We start from the raw sequence: 14,945 nt of genomic DNA on the forward strand, positions 1-14,945 counted from the left end.
CACAGTGAGGCATCGGATTTCCGAGGGGGAGAAGAAAAAAAAAAACGCCTTTACTTTTTAATTTTTCTTTTTAGTTTGGCACGGAATGAGCTGAACGGAGCCGGCGGCTACGGTTGTTGAGGACGATTGTGGACGATTGTGGTGGCATGGTGTGGTGAAACAAGAGACCCCAGCAAGCACTGAGAGACAGAGGTTACACAGTGCATCATGTTTGAATGCCTATAATCAATTAGAATTATACATGACTGTGCTGCTGCATCGCCTACAGCCTCGCCGGGCTTTAAGCAAGTCTCCTTTCATTGCTGAAGCCCGTCTGAAGCGGCCACCGTGCTGAGGGGCTGAGGGTGCAACTGAACGGACAATCGCACCCGGACCATTGAAGGGGTTCGGATGAGGTGGTCGATCGGGTTGTTAGGTTTTAGAAATCCTGCCAACTTTTCCTCTATTCCTTTCTAACAGCAGTGCCACCGAGCATTGCTCAGGAGACGGCGATGAGGTTGTTCTACTTGGGATTTATACTCTGCTTGGAGATCATATCTCCTAACGGTGCAACCGTAGGTAAGAAGCCTGCGAAAGCATGACCACTTTTTTTTTTGTTTTTCCCTGCAAAGCATCCGTGCACAGGCCTGTGTTCACCAGAGTTGGAGCCAACACCGCAGATCGTTTGCCTTCACAATAACACACACAGCAGTCTCCTCAGAGGAAGAAGTCGATATTTAGGAACATCTTTAATCAGAGAAAGAACCGCACAAATAAGCAGCGCGTTGATTATTTTGGCGTAAAATCAGTCTGCGATTATTTTATTTTATTTTTTTTTTAGCAGGGCTCCTGTCTGAGCAGACAGTATGGGCCTGCCTGCAAGGATGGCAGACAGTAAGGTTATTCACTGTTGGAATATCCAGCAGGTAGAAGGCAACACTTGCACGAACGACCCGTTTCCACAAAACGACACCATTTGTGATTGACTGCGACAAAATGGCTATATCCCCTCTCCATTCCCCCCCATGTATATCCATTAATTCCTCATGTATATTGTATGTATGTACTACAGCTGATGGCTACCATTCAAACCAAACGTGCTGTTGTTATTTAAAAAAAAAAGAAAAAAGAAGAAGCAGCCGGCTTGACTTCCATATCAAACCTATGGGAGTCTTCGGTCAGGTCAGCTTTCATGTTTGTTTTCTGTTGCTCCTCGCACATGAAAACAACAGTTGTGTCTGCTCGTAAAGGTGTAATCTCAACGGCGCGGCGTGTCCCGACGTGTAGCGTCGGTAGCTGGCTGGGAACTACAACTTATTAGTGACAGCCAGGTACTGTGTGATAGTGAAATGAGTAGCCTACTTATCCTGTTACGTCCCAGGAGTTCCTTTATACTCCCGATTCCCTGATAGTAATAATGAGATATCAAATGCACCATTGCTCTTGTGACAATGCATTGCAGACCTGTTGAACGAACAGCTTGCCTTTTCTTTCTTGAACACTTCAAGGGAAACCTCAATGTACAAAATATTTCTTTTTTTACTGCATGTATATTTTGCCACATTCAATATTGAACGTTGCACTTACATAAATAGTATTCTAAATTAGGTTTAACCAGAAAGCACATGCTATTCAGCCTATATATGGTCATATTCTGGACTCTATTGTTAGTCAATCATATTATATTGTGGATGTAAAACAGTGGAAAAAGTCAAGCATGTCCTCTGTTCTGTCCAGCTCAGACCTGACAGCCTTGTCCCTGAATACATATTTGTAATATCAATCTGACAGTTCCTTTCACTCTTTTAGCCCATGTTTACTTCTATGTCCAAAGAAAAGTAACACATTAAAACCTTAATTTTGCCACTGAAGCCAGCTGGCTAATGTTAATGTATTAATACAAAATAGCCCCTTTCCTTCTCTGTGTTGGGAGGTCTTATGTAAGTTTCATTAGATATTGATGGAGGCTGTTTACAGTGAAAGCCATAGCTGAGGTTACAGGAGTGGGCAAGCTCCTCCCACCTCCTCCATCAGTATGTAACATCTGGACACAGGGAGACCATTAATCCAACTTAGATGTGACTGCAAGTGGGGGGAGGGACCAGTGGAAGAGCTGGGGGTGAGAGCGGGTGAACAGAATAAACTTCTAGAGTCAATATTTGATACTCTGTAGCTGACGTAGTTGCATGCATAGTCAACATAGTTACATCACAATGAGTCCGTGATGTAAATAATAGATGTGTGTTACATTATTAGTAGCAGTTCTGGTCCGAAATGGTAGAAAGGGTCACGTCATGCATTGGAAGCCCTAAGGCCAGCCACTTGGACTGGATTTGTCTGGATCACCGCTGGGCCACAGCCTGACTTTATGAATGGGAAAGTATTAGTGAGAGGAAGTTCAGAAGGGCGCTAGTGAAAAGTTTAACATTGGACAGACCTCTTTTGTTTGTTATTGATCTTTGGCATTGACTAGAGTATTATTGAGGCACTTAAAGGTGTCACCCCTTTCCTACTGACAAAATCCAGTTCAGTGCTGATGAGCCATGATTATAATAGGGAATGTAACCAAACATGAATGGAATTGGAATTTATGTTTGCTCTTAATTTAAGATTGTTAAAAATTTGGGACGCAACTAACAACTATTTTTTGTCATCGATTAATCTGCAGATCCTTTCAGCAGTTCACTAATTAATAGTTTGTTCTACAAAATGTAATACAATTGTAGAAATGCCCCCCAAAATGTTCTAGAGCCCAAAGGGACATAAAATAACTTTCTTGTTTTGTCCAGCTAACAGTCTAAAACCCAAAGATATTCAGTTTCCCATAATAATAAGACAAAGTAAATCATTAAATTCTAACATTTGAGAAGCTGGAACCATCAAAATAGTTGGCATTTTGCTTGAATATCGATTAATCAGTTACAGAGTCAATCGTAATTGCCGACTATTTCGATAATTTATACATTTTAAGTCATCTTTAGCATAAATGCCAAAAGATCTCAAAGTTGCAGCTTAGCAATTGTGACAATTTGCTGCTTTTGTCTTTGATTTTTGTGGTAAAGTGGAAAGTAATTTTAAAATGACACAGGATCTGGGACGTTCACTATTTTCTGAATTGTGAAAATAACTTTGTTTTCGAAATACTAGACTTCACAATCAATTAACTAATTATTTCAGTTCTAGTTAACAATGCATCATTATTTTAGATGTCATTTTATGATTTAGCTGAGAAAATAGCATTTCAGTATTGAGTTCATATTTTTAAATTGCATTTTGCATTGCATGTCGTCCACATTTACTTATTGTTTGGAATTATACCATTAAGACGTCCCCGTTGGATAACGTTATGACTACTGCACTTACATAAAGGATATCAACAACATTTAGAGGCAGAACAATCCCGCTGGTGAAAAGTGTAAATGTGGGTCAGAGGCTAAAGAGGTTGAATTCCTGAGGAGCCTACACTCTGTTTGCCTGACCTTTTAATAGGACTTGGCTTTACCTTTTCCTCAGAACTGTCACTGAAAACATCTGCTGGAAGAATTCACCATCCCTCATACAAATTCAACAACTAATAGAGCTTGGACTGCCCTCTTCAGCTTCTCCAAGTGGAGGTCACTGGGGACCGGTTATTATAACTATGTACACCTGAGGCTGTCTATTCATGCACTCTTATCAGGTAACAGATGATCCCCATAATGATCTTCTGCCATTCAGAGTCTTCTCACAGAGTCGCATAGGATAAAAAAGGCATAACATATGTGGATGGAAATTCAGCCGAAGTTTCGAGTTTTGAGCACATTCTTTGGCTTCTCAGTGAGATTTAATGTAAAGCGTGTGTGCAGGTGTTTTGCATTTTGGTCTTGACCTTGTGAAAATATTTGTGAAATGATAATAGCAGACGCTTGGATTCTAGACTGTTGCAGCAGGAAAGACACCCTTTTTATCCCTCTACTTCCTGCGCTGCATTGCAATCAACTGTGACCAGAAGGTAACACCAGATTAACATAAATGTCCTCAGTGTTGTTACCACATATTGAAGGCGTGAGACCGCAGATGAAAGAGTGTTTGTTGGTTGTGAATAGCAGGGGTGTACTGTATATGGTGTTTTCTGCACGCTACATCGCTGTTTAGCTCCTAAGACCCAAAAAAGGAACGGATCGGCTTCCTGAACAAAATAGGGAGTGTGGGTGGGTGTGTGTGTGTCAATGCAGCACTGTAAGATTCATGGGGTTATTGTTGGTGATATAACCAGGCTGGCTATGCATTGCTGTTTTCCTTTTCTGTCATTAATATGATGATACCTCTTAGAAATGAGTGTTGTTTTTTTTTTAACATGGCACATTAAGGCATGTCTTTAGATAGGAACACATAGCACTTCGTACAGAGGGTACACACAGTTGTTCAAATGTTGCAGAGGGTTGCAACGTTTGCATGATACCTGTTACAGCTATGAGAATACTGGCTTTGTGACTCCCGTTTTCCTTCAACATCATTAATGGTGAACCCCTCACCTGATGCCTCATGCTGACCCTTCCGATTGTCAGTTTTTGTACAATTTTAGCTGCTGCTCTTTGTGTGTTGGTCCTGTTGGATTTACCGGGTCATCCTCATGTACACCTCAGATGTTGCCGATATTGCTGACTTTGAGCGCAACTGGAGAATTTATTTAATTCAACTTTTATTTCAGACTCATGAGTCATTTTTCAACTCATTTATTCACAGGGACCCTTAGTTGGTACCACACCTGGTCAGAGGGGATACTATGACCTCTGGAGATAAGATTACAATTGTATGGATTTCACAGAAAAGGCTCTCGGTCATTGGCTTGTTTTTGTACATTAATGCTTTCTGTGTTGCAAAAATATGGACACAAATATATATTTTTTTTATTATGTTTGATGGAATAGTTCAAATTTCATTTATATACAAATACAGTGTAAACCTATTGAGATCTCAGATATAGCACAATAAAAAACAGCTAAAGCATATAGTACTAAAATCAAGAATCTATATATTCTAATAGATAATCACCAACCATTTTCAGCCCCAAAACAGACGGACCTGTGTGGTTATTTAATGCATTAACATCTTCTCAAGTGGTCAATTGACGACATCAGGGTTGAGTTGTTCAGGTGTCCATTGTTTTGGGCTGACAAAGTAGGCAGCGCTTAATATGACTGCTGTTCCTTGCTAAAGCAAACGAGGTCTGGATTATTGGCCAGGGATGTGCGTGTGCATCTTCTGCCATGATCTTGAACTGTAGCCTCGTCCAAACTGCTCAGTATTTAGACTGGAACTTACGTCGGTTGCTCTAACCAAGCTTAAGCCTCTTAACAAAGCCCGGTGTTAGCGCTGCACGTTCATTCGTTTACCCATCTGACTACGCCTGTTGGCTAGCAGTGTTGATATTAGGTTAGACTCGAATGCCAAGTTACGACCGACTTGGCTTAAGACCAGGAGGAAGCCGTGTTGGTGCAACACTCTACTGCGTGTGACCGTGAACTAGTTGGATGTACTCTGTGGTTCTTAACAATACTATCAAGATTGAAGGGTGTGTGTAGTCTCTGACTTTACAGCTTCTATGTAAAAGTGAAGTAACTCCTGAAAGTTAAGTTTCCAGTCCATATGTGACATTGTGACAGTTATTTGTATTACAATTATACTTTGTGAGAGTTAAATCCCTCGTAGTGCATGCTGGATTTTCCGAAGGTCTAAGGAACATTCATGTGAAGTTGAAATCTTTTTTTATGTATCGCACAAACAAGTTTTAGGATCTCAGCGCTGAACAAAGAGGTCATGTGTTGAGATCTGAAGTGGATGACAACTCATTTGTGTATTGTTTGAGTCAGTCCTAGCAATTATCAAGCCAAGGAACATTCCTCCCTCCTGCCTCCTTTAGATTGAATCTAATGAGGGATTCATAGAGATCGACTCTCATTAAATCACAGGAACATTTCATCCTTCAGCTGAGGCAAATCCTTGTTTAATAACATGCTGTATTCGCTCCTTATTTCTGTAGCTTTGGTAGTTTTTTCCTGTTAGCTTGAGAGGACAGAGGCAAAGCAGCTTTTACAGTCATCCCAGTTGCAGTGAATGCCTCAATTTATGTGGCCCAGCCTTCATTTTGTGGCTCACATATTCTGTTTTCATAACAGCTGACTCTGGTTTGACTTTTCCTCTATGGGTGCACAGAGCTGTGCTATGCAGATACTCCAGGGCGGGTGTGGAAGAGCTCTGTAGAAGGCACAACAAGACCTATTTACAATTATCTTTATGTCCATCAATCACACTCACTCGGGGTACGTCTTTTACTGTGTTGCTTTTTACTGCTCTGGCCTGTGACGTCCTGCAGAGCCTCATCGGGTTACCTCCGAGGTCAAAGCTGTACCCGTTTGTTGTGCAGTGACACAAAAACAAGGCTTTCAGGCACAAGAGTAGGTACTAACTCCAACTCAGTCTTCTGCTGTTTATGCATGTTCAACCTCTTTGAAAATAGCAGTTGTGGATCAGAACTTGAATAGCCTGTGGACATTGACTGTGCACTGGTAGCTGGTTAAAGTGCTCCAGTGCTTGGCTGTGGCTTGGTTTGATACAAAGCTAAGTGGTTGTTTCCACTGGATGGGCACTGCACAGTGTGGGCATTAAAGAAGTTCATTGAGTGGCCCCAGTAGTGGCCCAAGCAGGGCTTTACATTAGATCGTTTTTTTATCACACTTTCTACCCCCTTATAACATCTTTTCCCACATTTTTTCATCTAAAAGACTAAAAAATAGTCTGTTTTCCATGTGAATAATTAATACAGCACAACATTCAAAATAACGAATTCCCTCTGCCCTCATTCTCTTCCCTTTGGTCCTTGTTTTGTTTTAATTGTTATTTATAAGGCATGGATTCTTGCTTTGAAATCCTAGCTAAACTGAAAGCAGAGAAATCACTTCAAACTTGACCTCAGGGGTCTAATTACATACTGTAGTCTGTTTTCTTTTTTTCACTCCCTGAAACATTCTGGAAGACCTGAGTTCCACAATGGAGGACCATGAAGGGGAGAAGTGATGGGTGATGAGAAACAGTTCTGGATTTATTTCCACTTTCTCCTGTAGTTGCCATTGTACCCAGACAGAGTCCCATTTATTTGCTAATTCATTCAACATTGCCATTGGTACTGCTGTCTTTTAACAGGATTTAATAGAATCCATGCTCTATTGCTCAGCCTAGAAATTATCCACAAGGGGATTGGGTTGGTTGAATACTAGGATGTGTTGGAGGCATGCTTAGAAACAAAAGTAAGTATTGTATATCAATTTTGTATTTATTTTTTGCTGAGTCTGTGTGCATTTGGATAATGGTCTTTATCCCTGTGGTGTGTGGCAAACAATAAATATTACAGACATATAGTACTTTTTACGAAATGTGTAGCATGAAGTCAGGCCTCTGTTACACTTTGTATACGCACATCAACACTAATACGTTTCCCTTTTTAAAACGGGGTTTTAAAACAAAAACGATCTACGTCTACAAAGGCGTTCCGTCACCGTTTTCAAAATGATTTTTTTCCGTACTAACACACCTAAAAAAACAAATATCACATGACTATTCACGTACACTGGGCATGTACGTGCCGTTGTAAACAGGAAGTAGATTTACAGAAAATACAACATATTTACTGTACACTTTAGTAATAAAAGGTTGTGCTTGATACTTAAGATATTCCTCTATAATACTCAAATGGACATATTTTTAATTTCCAAACTGCTCTCTCTCTCTCTCACTCACTCACTCACTCACTCATCAAATTTACTTCCAAACGAACACTTTAAAATCAAAGTTTTATTAGATTATGGGTCAAGAAATTTGTACAACACACATCTCTTACACGTTTCCCCTCGGTTTCGTTGTTGTCCATTGTCACACTCTGCTCGGTGGCTGGAAGTCCCTGTCGCACTGGGGAGCATTTATGCTTTTGTTCGTTTACAATCTTTTTGGGGAACTTCACAATAGTTGTGCAGAACAAAAAGAGCATTGATAAAAAAGAAAATACCTCTGTTTTATATCCATGGCCCTCCTCACACACAAACCTTGACTTCAAATGTCCGCTTCGTAAGCCGATAATGCCGCTGGTTGCGCCGCTCGCAAATAGCTCCAATAACGGCTTACTTTCTCCGCATGTGGGCAGTAGTAGCATGATAAAATGCAGATTCTTTTTTTCAAACCAACCCGGCGTCGTAGCGTTTTCAAACCCCTCTGTTTTTTGGGTTCTAAAACTCCAGAGTAGTGTGGACGCTAGACATGAATGTAGCCAAAGATATGCGTTTTAAAATGGAAACGTGGCGTGGATGTGTGGTGTAGTGTAGAATCTTAAGTTGGTCATGCAGCAAAGAATAAACCAGTAACAAGTAAGTTTCCCTTGAATTCAAAAGTAAAGCCGTTTGGTTTCTTTGAATCTAGCTGCTCATCTGTAACACAACTTCTTTTGGAAGGCAAATGTACACACATGAAATCAATTAGAAGGTGCTGGAATGTGCTCCATGGATCTGGAGTTGATTTGTAGAGCAGGGATGGCCATATTGAGAGAGACAGATCGGAGCGGGGGGGGAGGAAGTGGGTCAGCGTCGTGTCCCAGCTGGTGACGGTGTCTGGAGGCCTCCATCACTTGGCTGCTGAATTAGTGCCACAACACCATTTACTCACCATCCCATCCTGTTCCATCTCACAGAGTTGCTTTGGGCCTTTTGCCATTGTTTAAGAAAAAAGTTATCGTATTACATAATAGCAAAATAACACCTTAAATGTACTATTGCAAATGAAAAGATAGCCTTGAAAGTATTTCATTCTTTTTAGGAGGCACACAGGAGGGCTGTTTCTATAAGAGTTGGGCTCTGTGTACATTTATGCATTTGCTCATTCGCTTGTTATTAATGCTTTTTGCCATGCACAGTGCTGAGGGGCAATTCAGTGTTCACTGTTTAGACAGCGCAGAGCTCCAGTGGCCCTGCATAAGGAAATACAGTGTGTGCTCCACACAACTGGCAGTATGCTCAAAATCAAACCAAGTCAGACAACTGGAGCCTGGGCATCTACATAGTAGGAAGCCACTCAGTGATATATGGTGTAGTGTGGATGTCAACTCAGGATTAAAACATTTGTCCAATGTATCTTTTAGTGAATACAGCTTGTACGTCAGTTTAGCTTATCTTACACATTCATGCGTAGAACCTCTATTCCCCCCTCAGAGCACCTAACAAGTGCATTGGCTTCAGCACTTGATAACCAAGGGAAAACCTCTGATAGATGTTTTTTGGTCTGCAGTCAGTTCATTACGATTTCTTGATTTTTATGGTATAATGAGGAAAAAAGAAATATAGTTTGATTTTTAATTTTCACCCCACACATCCCGATTTAGTGTTCTTGAATTTCTCCTTTTCCAAATAAGAGAATTCAAGCCATTGAAAAAACATGAATAGGATGTTTAGTTAAATAGAAACAACCGCGTCTAATGGACAAATTCACAAGACATTTTTACTGCTTTACTTTTAGTACTTCAGGCATTCTTGGACTTACAGTCACCTCAAGGACTTTATCTCCTGTAAATATATTTTAAATGACACCACTGTCCATGTAACATATTGTAACTACATCAGTGACGAAGATGTGCATTCAGTTTTTTTTTGGAAGACAGCTGTTTTTTTAACCAGCCAAAGAAAGATTTTCGTACATCGTGTAATTTCTCTTCAGAAATAGAAACTCTGTTTCCTGTAGCGCTTCCAAAGTTGTCTTTACTGTGTAATGGTGTGAAATTCAAAACTCTTGAGGGTTTCAGCTAAATCTGTGAAAGTTAGTTTTCTCATTTTCTTTTCTAATTAAATGTGTATTTGCTCTAATAGATACCCAGAGGATGGTTGTTTTTCCAGGTTCTTAGTATGGAAGGAGCCGTGTTTCAAGTGTAGACCAGAACTTTTAGAAGTTTATCATAAGCAACAGATTGTGAGTTTTCATTTCTTCTTTTTTGTGGATGGAAGAGTTGAACATCGTGGGATTTCTTACCATTTAGTCACAGCAGTGTGATCGAGTTGCTTTCAGCTGTGGCAAGAAATGCTTTAGTTGGAATGGCATTATCAGGAGGGGACACTGTTGGAGGCGAACACACTGGGCTTGTAGGAGTTTTTGTAAGTCGAGTATGTACCTTGATTCAATGGGATTGGTGTTTGCTGTTGGGCCAATCCCAGGAGACTAAATAAAGGCCTTCTTCATTCCTTTTTGTAGGTAAAAGTGGACTCAAATGGTTTAACATTCTAGCCTGATTTGGACCCTCTAAAAATTGTCAGCATTTTGGCAGGAACTTTGGAGAAAAAGGCGACTTTGCAGGCTGAATTAACAATTCCCATCTCTGTTTGAGATATTTCAGTGGGCTTTGAAATAGGACTGCTGAGGGGGAAGGCTGCCAGTCTTTCCCCCGGTCTCTTACCCCTCCTCTACCACAACCTCCAATTAGGCTTAGAGGTTCTCCCCTCTGCGGCCATTTCACGCTGGTGTCTAAAGCGATGATAAAATTAGAACCCACAATGTTTTATTTCCATTTTTATGTCCACTCAGAGGGAACAACTGGCTCAGCCCAGCTGCTTCACACGGGGGACCAGAGAGATCGACGTAATGCCGTCATATAGCAGCCTGCCAGAGGTTTCAGTGCTTTTACCCACTTCTGCTCAGGGCCAAATCAGTGTGCCTGGTTGTTTGGTTGTTTGGGCAGATTAAATAGCAACATATAAGCACAGGCAAATCCAGTGTAATTAGTTGGCCCCATGCCATGGCTATAGCCTCTCTCTCATTCCTTCACTGAAGAGTTGGGTGTGCGCATGTGGTCTAAACTGATTCAGTCACTGGTCTTTATCCATTCTAGCACTCTGTCTCACTCTCGTAGTGAGTTTTATATCCTGTCACATTCTTATGACATTTGACACAGACTCTGTATTGTGGTGTCTCATGGCTGAATTTAAATCTCGTTCTCTTGCATCACTTGAATTCAGTTTGGTGAGCCTTGCCCCTGCCATTGTGTGAAGAGAAGAACGGAGCGAACGCTCTGCATTTTAAAACCCAGCGCTCTCTCCGTCTCTTAATCTCCTCAAATATCAAGGTGTTGTTCACATAAGGAAAGCTGTGATCTGATCCCTGCAACCCTTCAGCTTCTAATTGTATTTACTAAAACATGACACTCAAAAGTCTTGGCGTTTAGTGCTTACACATGCACTGCACTGTCGCATGAAAGAAGACCAGGGTCTAAACCCTTTAGTCTGAGAGTCAAAAGGAACGTGATTGCAATGATACACTAGCCTCATGCTCTCTTGTGATTTCAGTCACATCCCAGCCCCCTTGCGGTGCTCCCCCACCGCCCACCCCAAACACCTCTCTGCCTGCCAAGTATGTAGGGAGACAAGTCATCCAGGGCAAGAGAGGGCTCCGTCCCTGCAGAGAATCACAATGAGACATTCGTTGCCGTCCTTCCCAGAGCCTTACTGCGCAACAGTACAGTTACAGCAACCTCCTGCCTGAAGTGGCCTTTGCGGTCTCTTTTCATTGTGTGTGTGACATTTTTGTCCACTCTCATAACAGGAAGAATTTTACTTTTATATACTTGGCAACCTACACTACCGTTCAAAAGTTTGGGGTCACCCAGACAATTCCGGGTCAATTTTCAGTTTCTTCGCAATTTCTCGCATGGAATAGCTTCATTTCTAAGAACAACAATAGACTGGCGAGTTTCACATGAAAGTTCTCTTTTTCTGGCCATGTTGAGTATAATCGAACCCACAAATGTGATGCTCCAGATACACCTACGTAGATATTTCATTAAAACCAGACGTTTCCACCTAGAATAGTCATTAACCACATTAACAATGTATAGAGTGTATTTCTGATTAATTTAATGTTATCTTCATTGAAAGAAACAGTGCTTTTCTTTGAGAAATAAGGACATTTCTAAGTGACCCCAAACTTTTGAACGGTAGTGTATTTTCATTATTATTATTATTTAACTTATACTGACAGTAAATGTTACCGTAGAATATCAGCAATTGTATTGGGGGGGGGGGGGACACACAGAAATCTCATAAATGGATAAGTATAAACCTGACAAAATGAAACCAAATCTCTATCGGACTGGCCCCTTTTAAGATAATTTTTTAAATAGGTGACTAATTCAGTGTTGACAGACTGATGCAACACCATGTAGGTAGAGCTCCATTTGTGGAGGGTTTTTCTGAGTGTGGCTGAGTTAAAGCGTGTGCTGATCGGTCATGAGCGTTGCTGTGGTGCTGCTAGCTTGTGGTGCACCTCAACAATCTGAGCTGACTTACTGCCCAGAACTACCGCGCTCTGCACTTTCCCATGGGTCAGGCGGTGATTGAATGCCCAGTTATGTCTTTGCTGTGACACATGAAAGAGCCTCTGTGGTAAAAGTTGAAAAACACCTTAAGAGTAATAAAAAAAAAAAAGGAAAGGAAAGAAATGAGATGTCCGTAAGAAGAGAGGAAACAGCAAACAAACCCCAGAACTAAAAGGCACCACTGTTGGTTGTAAATTTGTATGTTTTTAGTTTTTTTTTCCTGAATAGAGTGTGCCTGTGGGTCTTTTGATACAAAAACATCATTGTAAACTTGAGTTGACCCTTGCATGTTGTTTTGCCCTGCTCAGTTAAGATCTATGCTGCTAAAAGCTGGAAATTTCCTTTGTAGATTCTTGCTTAAAACATTACAAACCCATTAATAGGAATTTCTGGGTGCTGTAGAATTGCATTTAGTAAAAGTATATGTGATTTGAAAAGTTGCTTTTTGTGATGACCCATCAACTTTCTCCTTGTTTTTCCCCCAGCCCCCAAAGCTGATGACCAGCCCAAGACCTGCAGCACTAAGCAGTTTGTATGTAAGGACCAGGTGACCTGTATCTCTAAAGGCTGGCGCTGCGATGGGGAGAAGGACTGTCCAGATGGCTCTGACGAATCACCAGATATCTGTAAGTATGCCTCCATGGAAGCAGCTTCTGAAACTCTCTCGCAGCGGGCTCGTGTCCTCGGCTCTCCTGTTCTCTCCAAGCTGCTGGTTCAGAGCAACGAGCACGATCGCTGTTTTTACTCAGCTTTGTTTTCTCGAGATTGCTAGTTTGCAAATGAATGTTTTAAAACATTTTCTATACCTCATGTCGAAGTTTGTTCTAGAACATCAAAGTCATTACTTCTAAATGACTTTGAAGAGACAACAGCACAATGTTCAGACAGTTTAATTTGGGGCTGAATAAGAGGGTGGGTTATGTCCTTTCTACGAAGGACACAGGCTCACACTGTGTGCTCCGGCTGCTCTGCTGAATTATAGCTCTAATTATGCGGCCGTGTTTAGTCTGAATGTTTAGGGTTGTGTCTGCTCTTGTCTGGACTCTTGCGGGATCTGTGCATTCACAAAGAGTCGTGCCCCAGCCACTCACATCTGTCAGCTTCTCCATCCTCTCATTCCATCCATAAACTCTCTGGTAAAAGCCTCCCCTCTGTTTATATGCCGGCACTAATGGAGATTTTACTGTCTACATGTGCCACACCGTACATCTGTCATGCCACAAGCATTCTCACTATTGTCTGGCACGCGGAGACAAGCAACTAACACCCAGCATTAAGGGACGTGTCAATTGTGGGAGAAAACCGCAAGTAAGTCTTAACACATAGCATTAGGGATTCAAACAACGTTTGAAAAAGCTGAGGGGGTTACAAGATGTATCGTTTCCAGATTCAGAGCAATACAAAGGTGAAGCTGAACAGGAAAGAAATCTGTCAACTACTATCCGTCGCTCTCCTGTATTCGTTGATTAACACAGAATTCACTGCTAACAGCTTTATTTATAGTGTACAGTAAATTTAGCAAAAATAAATTGCTGAAGAATTTTTCAGAGGGGAAGAAAATGATCAATTGTCGTTTGGTCAATAACGGCAATCACAGAACATGAGCAATTGTATGTAAGTGTGACCCTCATAATTCACTCGACGAAGCTATGGCCATCCAGTTTCTGCCCCTTTTCTACTAAGAACTGAGTGAATTTTCCACAGCACTTATGTAATTTGGTGACACAGGCAATGGTGGGATTTATCTTCTGCATGAAAAGATGGAGAGCGGTGTTTCACTAGAACATCAAGATATGTTCTGCTCAATTACCCGCTTCCCATGGGCTCTACTCTGCCTGTCACTTTACCTTTCGTTAAGGCGCTTCTCTATTTGTGTGCGTTTCGTAGGCAGTCATAACAAATATCTGTTACTGCAATTAATGCACTTTTTCTTTGTACAGTGCTATGTGTTGGCAGCCTAACAAGCACAGTCAAAAGTCAAGGCGCCTTTTAAGTATCACAATGAAAAGCAGCCAGACTGTGATTATATCCAGTCGTTGAGTTGATCCAGCCATTAAATGTGAGTCGTGTTTGGAAAAGAGTGCTGCAGATAAAGCTACAGAGTGAATGGGCCTGAGCCAGCATAGATGGAGATGGGAGAGTTAGTAGGAGTATGACTGGAGGAGGAGGTTATTTAAAATCCTGCTCTGATTCAGCGGAATGCTAATGTCTTTTACTTGTTATTTTGGCTTTTCCATTCACTGGGTGAAACGGTTTGCAGGTCATCAGCCTGGTTTCCTCCTTTCCCGGGAAGCATCATAAAAGGCCGGCTTGCTGTAAACAAGGCTGCTCTCAACTGAGCTGTTAAGGAAGTAGTAGATATAAAGGCAAGCCAAACATTGAGCCCTCTGAGAGGGGGACTGCAATCTGGAACAGCTGCGGAAGTTTTGTGTTTTATCTTTTTCATTTTGAAAGTTCAAGGTGTCATCTGTTCATCGTCTGGCTCTCTTTCCTCAGCCGCAAAGTTTACAAAAGCAGTCAAACTTTCTCTTTCAAGCTTAGTTTATGAAGGTAAGAGAATTCCAAGAACATTCTGAGTGCAATCTGA

At 41.3% G+C, this 14,945-nt stretch overlaps 1 protein-coding gene across 2 annotated transcripts in view; it reads left to right on the forward strand.

Annotated features, from left to right (window-relative positions):
* The window catches only part of LOC306708445 (low-density lipoprotein receptor-related protein 1-like), an 81,554-nt gene continuing 66,609 nt past the window's right edge, over positions 1–14,945 (forward strand). For both annotated transcript variants that reach the window (XM_079176283.1, XM_079176284.1), the window contains exons 1-2: positions 1–558; positions 12,844–12,984. In XM_079176283.1, the coding sequence (XP_079032409.1) occupies positions 492–558; positions 12,844–12,984 (208 nt within the window). In that variant the 5' untranslated portion in view covers positions 1–491. The remainder of the gene's footprint in view (positions 559–12,843; positions 12,985–14,945) is intronic.

Source organism: Pholis gunnellus (assembly GCF_910591455.1).
Source record: "Pholis gunnellus genome assembly, chromosome: 2".
Classification (NCBI taxonomy): Eukaryota; Metazoa; Chordata; class Actinopteri; order Perciformes; family Pholidae; genus Pholis; species Pholis gunnellus.